Source organism: Eurosta solidaginis, chromosome 5 (assembly GCF_040869045.1).
Source record: "Eurosta solidaginis isolate ZX-2024a chromosome 5, ASM4086904v1, whole genome shotgun sequence".
NCBI classification, from domain to species: domain Eukaryota; kingdom Metazoa; phylum Arthropoda; class Insecta; order Diptera; family Tephritidae; genus Eurosta; species Eurosta solidaginis.
The window spans coordinates 23,126,520-23,137,751 of NC_090323.1; the positions used below are offsets into that span (position 1 = coordinate 23,126,520).

General features: G+C 40.0%; 2 protein-coding genes across 2 annotated transcripts; one reads left to right on the forward strand and one right to left on the reverse strand.

Annotated features, from left to right (window-relative positions):
• Positions 1–3,341: 3,341 nt before the first annotated feature.
• Positions 3,342–6,168, forward strand: GXIVsPLA2 (phospholipase A2 group XII). The gene is made up of 2 exons (XM_067792184.1): positions 3,342–3,721; positions 5,352–6,168. The coding sequence occupies exons 1-2, from the start codon at positions 3,472–3,474 to the stop codon at positions 5,822–5,824; spliced, it is 723 nt and encodes a 240-aa protein (XP_067648285.1). The 5' UTR covers positions 3,342–3,471; the 3' UTR covers positions 5,825–6,168.
• A 471-nt stretch (positions 6,169–6,639) lies between these two features.
• LOC137254044 (keratin-associated protein 19-2) lies at positions 6,640–11,131 on the reverse strand. Its single transcript, XM_067791721.1, has 2 exons — positions 7,155–11,131; positions 6,640–7,040 (listed from the first exon to the last, which is right to left on the reverse strand). Exons 1-2 carry the CDS (start codon positions 7,459–7,461, stop codon positions 6,958–6,960), a joined length of 390 nt encoding a protein of 129 aa, XP_067647822.1. The 5' UTR covers positions 7,462–11,131; the 3' UTR covers positions 6,640–6,957.
• Positions 11,132–11,232: the final 101 nt, after the last annotated feature.

Below are 11,232 nucleotides of genomic sequence, written 5' to 3' on the forward strand. Positions count from 1 at the left end.
ATCCCTTCGATACCTCGATCATTATCGTGTCTTGCAGCCGCGTCAGCTCTTCCTGGCTCAAGACCTCCACCGGGTATTGCTTTGGAAGCACCGCCATCCGTATGCCCTTTAAGGCATCCGAGTAGCCTTGCATTTTTGGCCTCCCCTGCGCAGTTGATGTACCAGGTGCTGGCAGCGGCGCATTCGCTCTTCTCGAGGTAGACGGTGTGGGGTAAGCTCTCTGTCGCCTGGTCTGTGTTGCGTCCTCCCGTCGTGCCTGACCTCTTCTCCGGTTGTCAGCGGGAGCGCTTTGCTTCTCATTACGGCTTCTTTGTTGATGCCCGCGGTGGTGCGATGCGTGCTCGCCTCTTGCCGTTTCCCTCTCACCCCGCCTTGATTTCCAGGCGGATGGGTTCTTCTTGCTCGGCCTCATGTGTTGCAGTGCCTTCTCGCGTGCACTGTCCGGAGTCCTTCCCTGCTTCAGGTATCGAAGGTACCACTTCTTTCCTGCTCCACTTAGCCCGATTCTTCTTGGGTCGTCGAAGCCACCTGCCTCCCCCAGTCGGGCCAGCTCGCACCATGGCGATGCTCTGTGCCAGAGTCCTCGAACGACGATGACCTTGCTCTGGCGTTCGCACTTTCCTTTGGTGATCGTCTTCCGAGTTCTAAACTCGACCTCCTCCTTCCTCCGTCACGGTCGGCTTTGTCGTCCCTTGACTTGGAACGTCTTCTTTCCCCTGGGTACTGGCGATCATGCACTTCACCCAGGTGTCTCTTGGCCACTGACTCCCTGCTACTATTGCGATGTCTCTCCCTTGAGGGTGAGCGTTTGCGGTTGTGTCTTTCCCGCTGCTCTTCCGTCTCCTCTATGGGTCTCCTTTGCCGGGTTTCGCAAAGGCTGTTGCTGGCTGCGCTTTTTGCCTCTGCCCGGCTTGGCCCACTGGTGGTGATTAACCCACCATGGTGTGGTTTGACGCTGCTCTCCGCTTTCGTGGTGCTCTGCCCACTGTGCTGCTGATTTCTGCTGGCTGTGTTATTCTTCACGGTGGTGATTAACCCACTGTGATGTTTGCCTTCGCTGTTCGCCTTGGTGGTGCTCTGCCCACTCTGGTGCTGGTTCTTGCCTGACGTGTCTTTTTTGACCTTCTTGACCGTCTCGCTTCCGGACGTTTGGTCATCGTCGTCCCTGGCATGCTCCTCAAAAAAGACAAGTTCTTCCGCAGTCAGGTTTAGTTGGCTTAGGGAGTAGGTTCTCTCGCCATGCTTTTCCCTTCGGCGTTTGTTGTTACCGCCACTCTTTGCGCTCAACTTGTTATCCCTCCCTTCATTTTGTTTTTGTTGATTTTTGTTTTTATATGTGTTTGTATTCATCATCTTGTTCGTACGATCACATGCCTGTCGTGGCAAGCGTAGTGATCTATTTAGTATAATAGGGGAACTCGCTTCGTCCACCGCGACAGAGCCCCTTGACGCGGTAAGGCCATAGTTACTCCCCAAGGTGGCCCGGTGTCAGGGAGGCGCCGTTATAATACAGCCGGTGTTGTAAACCTCCTGGCTGCAAACCAGTCCAATGGGCACGGTGTCGCATAACACCCTGGATTAGGAGGTGACAGTTCCTACTTACCGCTCGCATGCGCGACGAATCAGTCGGATGTGAGTAGCGAGGCTGCTCCCATCCGGCCAGCTCGCGACAACTTGTGATCGGCGTAAGCCCCTGCACCACTACAAGGTGCCTGTCCTCGCAGGGGACGCATCCACCTAGCTCAGTTTTAATCTGCCTACGCGTAAGCAGATTGTATATAAACTCCACCAGGCACGCGTCGACCCCCAGATCGGTCAGCGCCGAGGTGATGGCCTCCGCACCCGCTATATCTAGAAATACCACCATTGGGTATTCCTTGTGGTCTAGTGACCTTTCGATAATAGATACCAGTGAGTGCAAGGCCGTGTCAGTTGACCTGTCCTTAGTATAGGCATGTTCCTGATGTAGTCCTCTAGGATTCTTTCGAATGCTTTAAGCAGAAAAGAAGATAAGCTTATAGGCCTATAATCATTTGGTTAAGAGTGGGAGGTTTTCTCTGCCTTGGGGATAAAGACCACGTTGACTTCCCTCCACGATACTGGTACGTAATTGAGCCTAAGACAATCTATAAACATCCCCTTTTTCCAGGGCCTTATATGTTCGGAAGTATACTGTAGCTGAGCCGGAAAAATTCCATCCGGGCCCCGGCGATTTATAGGGCTTGAAGGTCTGTAAAGCCCAATCTATCCTTTTATCATCTGTGATTACGCTTATTAGCCGATCATTAGGTGACCCTCCGCTGACAATATTTGAAGACACGCCCGCGCTTGCTGGGAAGTGTGTATCCATAAGCAAGATTATGGTTTCAGCGCTGGAGTGCGTCCAGTGCCCATCCGGCTTTTGGACGTAACTTAGCTGAGTTGGAGATTTCGATAGCAACTTCCTTAACCGGGAGGCCGCGGATCTGGATTCAATCCTGCCGCAAAAATCCTTCCAGGAGGATCGCTTTTAATTTAAATTTAAAGTTAGTAATAATTAAAAGAATAACATGTTTATTTTTTTCCTTATGCATTAAATTGACTTTTTCGCGATTAATTTTATTACAATGGAATTAAGTTACACTAGCCGGATATCTTGCGCTATCAAATATCAACAAAAAACAGCTAGCTGTTCTATAAATCAACTAAAACTTACAGCTTGCGCTGCCATCTAGCGTATGGTAGCAACTACCGGTAATGCAGTGCAAATATTCACAATAGTGCCATAGTACAAATAGATTTCTTTGTGTGGTCACAATCGTTTATTTTTAACAAATTATTTTAATAAAATATAGCTAAACAAAAGCTCTACGACCAAACTTTCCCAAAGCTCGCTAATAGCCCTCCATCTTTACAACCAAAACTTTATTTATAGATTTGGATTCCAAATAAGAGCGAAAAAGGGACCCGTACATAAAAACAGCAATTAGAAATAATATATATGATTTATAAAAATTTCAGTCTCGAAAGTTGTAACGAAGCCTCGATGCATGCATGATTTCACCATCACTAACGAGGCAGTTTTGTAGCCCCTGAAATATGTATGCCCTGGCTATAAAACTGTTGCTATTTACAAAATTTGTGGAAAAGATGATAAAGCTGCCAATCTTATTACGAAATGAATTCACACACCTTATTTTATCAAACTATAGGATAAAATGCGAATTTCAACCAAAAATTATATTGACACGAAGCATAAATTCTGATCAATTATATCGTTCTGACTTGCTCAATTTGACAAACAAATCTTTTTCCAGTGCCTTCCAACATATGAAACGTAGTATGGTAATTCGCTAGTAAAATAAGATATGGCAGCTCTTTCAGAATTTGACAATCAACTAACATTGATGAATTCTGTGCAAAAAATTTTCTTTTTATAAATTGTTTATAATCGTCCAAAAGTGAACTAGTGAGCTCTCAATCTAATGAAAAATGCATTTTCCTTATATGAAAATTGCAATTTACGTGCTAACGTTCCTTACGTACGCCTACTCGGGTTATGGCTCTAGTACTCTTGGCCATCTGCGCGATGCCATTATAGCAGCGGAAGCAATATTCGGTGATGTTTTCAAAAATTTGGTCACAGTTGTTCGCAAGTTTCGTACAGTGCATGAAGTGTTCCACGCGGCGGTGGAAGAAGAGTGCATCTTCAAATGCTTGGGCCCAGACGGCAAACCCACAGGTAAGTTGCTTACAAACTTTGAAGAAGGCTGCAAATGGAAAGTCGGCCGCAGCCGGAAAATACGTAAATATAGTGCATATGCGTGCGCTAGATTATTTGCACCATGCTGGGAAAGTTTTAAAAAAGTGTTGCGTGTTACTCTTAACAAGGGCATGCATAATTGAAGTAATGCGTCAGATTTTTTGATGAGATTGTGAAACCAAAATAAAATTTAATTTGCTTTGTTTTTGTTTGTAGTACTACTAATAATCGAACAGCTGACTGTGACAAAGGACTTACTACTGGAGATTTCCACTGGAATACTGTAATAAAACACCAGCTACAGCTTCTCAGCAAAGCCCATTGTAGAATCGAAGCATCATTGTTTCAGTAACAGTGGCAGGTTTATCGGTACACGTGTACCAATCTAGAAAAGGCAACTCATCTTTGCTCTCGACTACGTACATTATCAATTAGATACAAATAGCACCAATTAATATATATATACATATTGACGTATCCCAACTCTGCATGCGAGCTTTTTATGTAACTTTCTGCTACTAGACTAAAGAGGACGCTGTGGAAAAGTACGAAATTAAAAGTTGTTAAGTTGAAAAAGAATAGTGTGCTTGCAGATACAACACAAGTAAAACAATCTATGTATAAGGATAAATGATGCCGGCTGGATCTTTGCTACACTTGCAATTTGAAAACAGCTTCAGGGTAGAGTGTTTGTTGTTATAATAGGAAAGTAGTATCCCCAGAAACACCCAGTCCATGGACTAAAGGATGTGTGCCGAGATGGTTGGCATGGTACATAAATGGTGCTTGTTACCGGAACGTACCGGAACTATATCCGGCAAATTACCACCATCCACTTCGGCAACACTCCCCAAAACCACTAGATGACTCGGGAGACAGCCCCCAGCGGGTTAGAGGGCTTAGAACATACCCGCGGCAGGTATCCCTGTAGTAAGAGGCGAGTAAAATACCAAATTGATTCAAGGAGTTGTGCAGCTCAATCTTTTCAAGCGATTGCCAGCGCAATATATAGCTTGTCCAACCCAACCTACCCGTTTCGAATCCTGTTTCTTTAACAGCCGAGGCTCTGGCGACCCCAAGTTCCTCATGGATCTAGGGGAGGGAGGCCAGTATACCTAGAAGGTTTCATGTGGTCATACCAAATCGTTCCCCAGATGGTCGGGCTATTTCCTTAATGGTGCTTGTTACCGGAACGTACCGGAATTTGCTAATGGTGCGGAAACTGTTCATTCTGCCTTCAAATAAGTTAAATCTTGATAAAAGTTGAGAATTTCCATTTCGGAAACTTCTTGCTTCGTTTCTGTAATAGAGCTGGATCAGAATTAACAACAAGAATGGAAGATGTAAAAATCCTACCCTTGGAGGGCAGCTCCAGTTTTGCGCACGATTTGATTTCGTGACATCATCAAACCTTCTAGATTTCCGGTGCATTCTTATATGAAGTAAAACAAAAAGCAGAATTGAAAGATTAGAGATATAGTAGCCGCAGATCAGATAAAAATTTCAGAATCTCATCACGCACGTTTTCCCCTTCGTCAAGTAATAGAAAATTGATGTATTGAGAATTTTTGCTGTATTTACTGATTTTTTATTTCCTTTTATTTTTCAGATGTCCGCCCCGTTCAAAATAAACTCTACACTCCTACAGCCGATGGATGTGGCTCGCTAGGCTTGCGGATCAATACCGAATACTTGCCTGCTATTGAAATGGAGCAATGTTGCAATGAACACGATATTTGCTATGACACCTGTAATAATAATAAGGATCTTTGTGATTTGGACTTTAAACGTTGCCTTTACAAAATTTGCGATTCAATTGACAAATCGATCGCCAGCGACTTATTTATGTCCGGGTGTAAAGCTGCTGCCAAAGTCTTATTTACAGGCACTTTAACACTTGGTTGTAAAGCGTATTTGGATTCACAGAAACGTACCTGCTATTGTGCGTCGCCTAAACAATCGTCAAGAAATGAGGGGCGTGGCTATAATAATTATAAAAATGGTAATAGCGATAAGTATTATAAACCACAATCTGGCGGCAAAAAGCAGAAATATGGCTGGAAAGATCCCGGTGATATGTAGTGCTTGCTACTCGTGAAAATGATAAACCTACCGCTACGAAAATTGTATTAAGCGTTACATTTGAAATATGTTTCTTGTTGATGTTATTATTTTAACGCACACTCATGTATTTATATTAGAATTAATATTTTACGCAAACGTTTTAAGAATGCCGCTAATTGAGAAAGACGCAACGCTAATTTGAAGTATTTTATTTATTTGGAATCTAATGAATTTATGTATATATTTAGATACATATACATTTTGCCCAACGAATTTGTGTCCAAACGAAAATGTGTAGACTATTCAAATAAAAAATAAAAATAATTTATTATTGACTAACAGTAATAATTTGGTGAAATGAAGCTCTTGAGTAATAAGTTTGTGTATAAAAGCAATTCAGATGATCTAATATCTATTTTATAAGAAAGTTTTTTGCGATTGTAAACTTAGTCCAACTGCAAATTAGGTCTAAGAAACTTTGTCGGTTTCTTTGAGTGGTTAAGGGTGGCGAAAATGTCAGATAGCGACTATGTTACTAATTATTGTCCAGTAGGCTAAGGCTACTTTATCAGTCACTGTGATACAGTACCATCAAGAGTTTAAGAATTGAACTTGAAATCGAGATGTTAGAGGCAATAATGTCCTACATCTTAAAGTTTACCTATGAAACCCTGGGGTCTATTTTGCGACCTAACTGTAATCACTGCATATTTAGAAGCGTTAAAGAATGCCTTTGCGAAAGCAAATTATAAGGTTCAAAGTAGAAAACACATTCAACCCTTTCCTGTTAGATGCGAAAATTGAAACAACGATCTTATAAATAAGAGCAAATATTTTATTTATTTATAAATAGTAAGCCTACTACAAATTTTGAAGGCCGAGTGTCAGATCGGTCTATCTCTACTGCCGTACCCAAATCAACAAACTTTTGAAGAATGCAGCTAATTGTTTCGGAGTTTAGTTGCAAGAATGCCTTTTCTCTGTAGTCGACTGAAGAACGTATGTAAAATTGTTTTGGTACAATACCCAGAAGGAAACTTGATTTTGTTGTATAGTGTTATGAGATATTGCGTTTTCGAACTCGCAACCGAGACAGGGTGATATGCCACTGAGCAGTCGAATTGAATTTAAATCTAATTTTCACCTGAAACTCATCCAAAAAAATTACCACGATAACCACTATTAGCTGATGCACTGGCGATTCCACCACCGCTGCTGCTCGCAAATGCCGTACCTACAGAAATATCAAAAGAAATAGCATGTCCAAAACACTTAATATAAACCTTTTGTAAACAAATTTTCTTCATTTGGCATAAGAGTGCAAGTCACCAAGTACTATTCCACTTACTCATGCCATTGCCATAAAACGGATAACCTCCAAAACCAGGATAACGGCCGCCACAGAAGTACCCACCGTAACACGGATAGCCGCCACCAAAGGAAGGAACTTGCTGTGGCCCCGTTAAGGTAGGATAACCACCAAATCCATAGCCGAGACCATAGCCCGCACCATTGAGACCACCACCAAAGCCGCCGCCGAAACCACCCAAACCAGGATAACCGAATTGAGCGTATGCGGTATGTTGGCACACAGTTAGTAAAATGAACAAAAGAATGCGCGGTCTCAGTGGGTGTAGGGCGATTGATTTTGACATGTTTTATTTTTTTAATGCGTGAGTGAAAATATTTTTTTAGTCCGTTTTGAACACTTTCTTTCTACTTTTTTTTCTAGAGTATAACTTTTAGAAGCCCTTTACACGAACGTCTAAACAAGCAACTGAGTGGTTCAATAAAATCTCTAGTCAGTTTTATATTGGCAAAAGAGTTGACCTTGCAAACAAAACAACTAAACAAATAATTATAACATTTAAATATCCAACAACATTAATCACCGATTATATAATTATGATTATTTTGACATTGAAATTTTAAAAATTTTAGTTTATCTCTTCAGAATCTTACCCTGAAAAGGTTATTGTAGCTAAGCTCAAAGCATTGAAGGTCACTACACTAATGATCCAAATTTTTCGGAAATATATGTCAATGAACTTTGTTCGGCCATTGTAGAATACCTTCTGAGAACATTTTGGTAAAATGTATTTTTAAAGGCAGGGGAGGGGGATGTATGTATGAATAGTATGAATAACTGTTGTTAACCAATGGAAACCCAAACTAATAACATTAATGGAACTCTCCAGTGTACACTCTTTTCCATTGAGGGCAGGTTAGATTAGGTTGAACTGAACAGTTCATGAGTACCTAACATAAACTGAATGACTTCGTAGTGTTACCAGAAGTTTGTTTAACGACCAACCTGAAAAACGTTATCAAAACCCAGGACCTATGTTACTAAATAACTCCGTCCTCTTGGCATATACTAGAAGCTTTCTAGGACCTATGCCACTTGCTGCTTCTAGATCTGACAGCTGTCTCACTCCTTATAGCTGGAGTCTTAGCCTGGCAAGCGCAGGGCACGAGTACAAAACATGCTCGATCGTTTCCTCCTCCAACCCGCACTTCCTACATCTTCTATCACTGGCCAAGCCTAATTTAAAGGCATGTGATGCCGGAAGGCAGTGTCCAGTCAGAATACCCGTCATTAGTCTACAATCCTCTCTTTTTAATGATAGGAGCAACTTTTTTTGGTCTAAGGTTGTAAGACCTACACATAATCTTCGACACTTTACAGCCTCGCGCTTGGACCAATGCCTTTCCCGCTTGGTCGATCATGTGCAGCTCTCGCCCCTTCTCTTAATCTCGCCATTCTACTCGGGAAATATACGGAACAAGCTTTAGGGGATGCGCCCTTATTATTTTTTTTTTTTTTTCATTTATTATTACGGTCTTTAAGACCTAGTTTAGGTTAAAATAAGATATTAAACATAAATACTCATGTCACATTTAGTGACGTACAATATAAAAACAATTTTTCTTTGAACTTACTAATATTTTCACAGTCTTTCAAATCAGAAGGTAACTCATTATACATTTTATACCCTAAATATTCAAGAGACCTTTTGGCGAACTCAGTTCTTATTCTAGGCAGTCTTATATTATTGCAATTTCTAGTTCCATAATTGTGGATTTCATGATTATAATGTATTTTACTACTCAGGTAATTCGGTAACATTCCTAACCTAAGTTTGTGTATAAATTTCAATGTGAAATAACTAACTGACTGTTTAATACTAAGCCAGTTTAATCTATTGAGCATTACAATTTTTGGCGTTCTTGGAGAACATTTTAAAATAAATCGCATTGCCTTGTTTTGCTGTATTTGAAGTTTCTTAATATATATATCATTACTTAATAGCAGAATAGTAGGACAATAAATAAAGTGTGGTTCAATAATTGAACGATATACCAATATTTTATGACTTTGACTGATATGTTTACATGTTCTATACATGAAGCCTGTTTTCTGTGCAATTTTCCTTTCCAGATAAGTTACATGCTCTTCAAAATTTAGATTATCATCAATCAAAACTCCTAAATACTTAATTTTGTCTACTCTTTGGATTTCCATGTCTTTTACCTTCAGCGTAATATTATTTAAACTATTGTTACTTATGATATTAGTGTTTTTATAAAATATCATGAACTTAGTTTTTTCGACATTTAATTTCAGTTTTCTAAGGCATAACCATTTGTATAGCGAGTCCAGGTCTTCTTGTACTTTCAGCATGGCACATTCTGCATATTTTTCACTTATGACAAGCAATGCATCATTCGCAAATAGATGTATTTGACAATATTTTAAGCATCTTTTGATATCATTGATATACAATCTAAACTATATTGGCGCCAAGACCGAGCCTTGTGGTAAACCAATGTTAACATCCACCATTGATGAAACCTCCTTTCCAATTATCGTTCTCTGTTTTCTGTCACCCAAATAACTCCGGAACCATTCCAACGCCTTTCCTCTTATACCAATTTTAAACATAACGTCCAATAGCTCAGATCTATCGACAGTTTCAAAATCCCGTTTTAAATCCAAGAAGACAGACACCGTAAATTTTTTTCCGCCATGTCTTCTTTCCAATCTGCAATTACCATATTCAACGCTGTTTCACAAGAATGGCTCTTCCTGAATCCCGATTGTTCTGGGATAATCACATTATGCTTCTCTAAGTATGCCACAAGTTGATCCTTCACCACTGTCTCCATAATTTTTTCAACTGTAGGTAACGTGTTAATTGGACGTAGTTCCTCAGGTTTCATTGTATTTTTTACTTTTTCAACAGGTATTATTGTTGAAATTTTCCAGTAACTAGGTACAATACCGCTGTTTAAGGATTCGTTAATTATGTCTTTGTAGAAATTAGCAGTATATGTCATGGCATCTTTAACGACACCCTCCGATAAAAGCTTGTCGCCGCCATATTTGTTTTAAGGTGATTTTGTGATAATAATAATATCGTCCACTACAATGTCAGTAAATTTAAATGTTTCCAATGGATTACTATGATTTACGCTTATTTCATCCCCATTTACAATTTCTTCGATGCTATCATTAATTTCAACAATACTTTGTATAAAAAAGTTATTTAGGGCATTAGCTATATCATATTCATTTTCCAGGCATTCACCGTTAATTAAAATTTTAGTGATATGTTTTTTAACATCATTAAGCTCGACGAGGTCTTTTAGACACTTCCACATACGTTTCATATCGCCATTGTTATGATTTACTCTATCTTCCATGTATTTCTTTTTTTTATAAATTATGGTTCTTTTATATATTTTCTTAATGACGTGATATTCGTCCCAAAATCCAGTATTTCGAGCAGTTTTATAAGATTATATTTTTCTTTTATGCAGGTTTGTTAATTCTCGGTCGTACCACTTATTTCTTATCTGTATTTGGGTCCTCTTTATATAAGTCAGTGCTTGCATAGCCTCAGTTAAAACTTCGTTCAGGGCTTTAGCTAGTTGATCCGCTTTTTCGTTGCAATCTAGTCCGATGTGCCCTGGTACCCAATATAGATGTATGCTTCTCCCTGTTGTCCCTATTGAGGGAAACATAAGACAGCTAAAAAAAACATACAAAGATCTTTGATAGCACTCTGAGTTAGAGAAAATCTTCTGTAGCATGATGGGAATCTCGAACGACTGAAATTAGCAGTGCAAGACGAAGGCGCATTGAAGGATTCTGATATGACCTTTTTCAAAAGTTTAATGAGAAAGTGCGTTTTTGGAAACGGCAGCCGAGATATGGTGATATTTCACTCAGCAGTCAAGCCTTTTTTACTGGAGGTGGAACATTGAACGATCTATTGGCAAAAATATTTATGATTTGAGGGAGAATGAGAGGAGAGTAAGTGTGGGAGAAGAATTAACGGGAGAGTAGGAGATCAAAACGTCTTAAAAGTTTCTTCAAACGAAGAAGGTAAACCACAGTTAGGATAGAACATCCTCTGCCG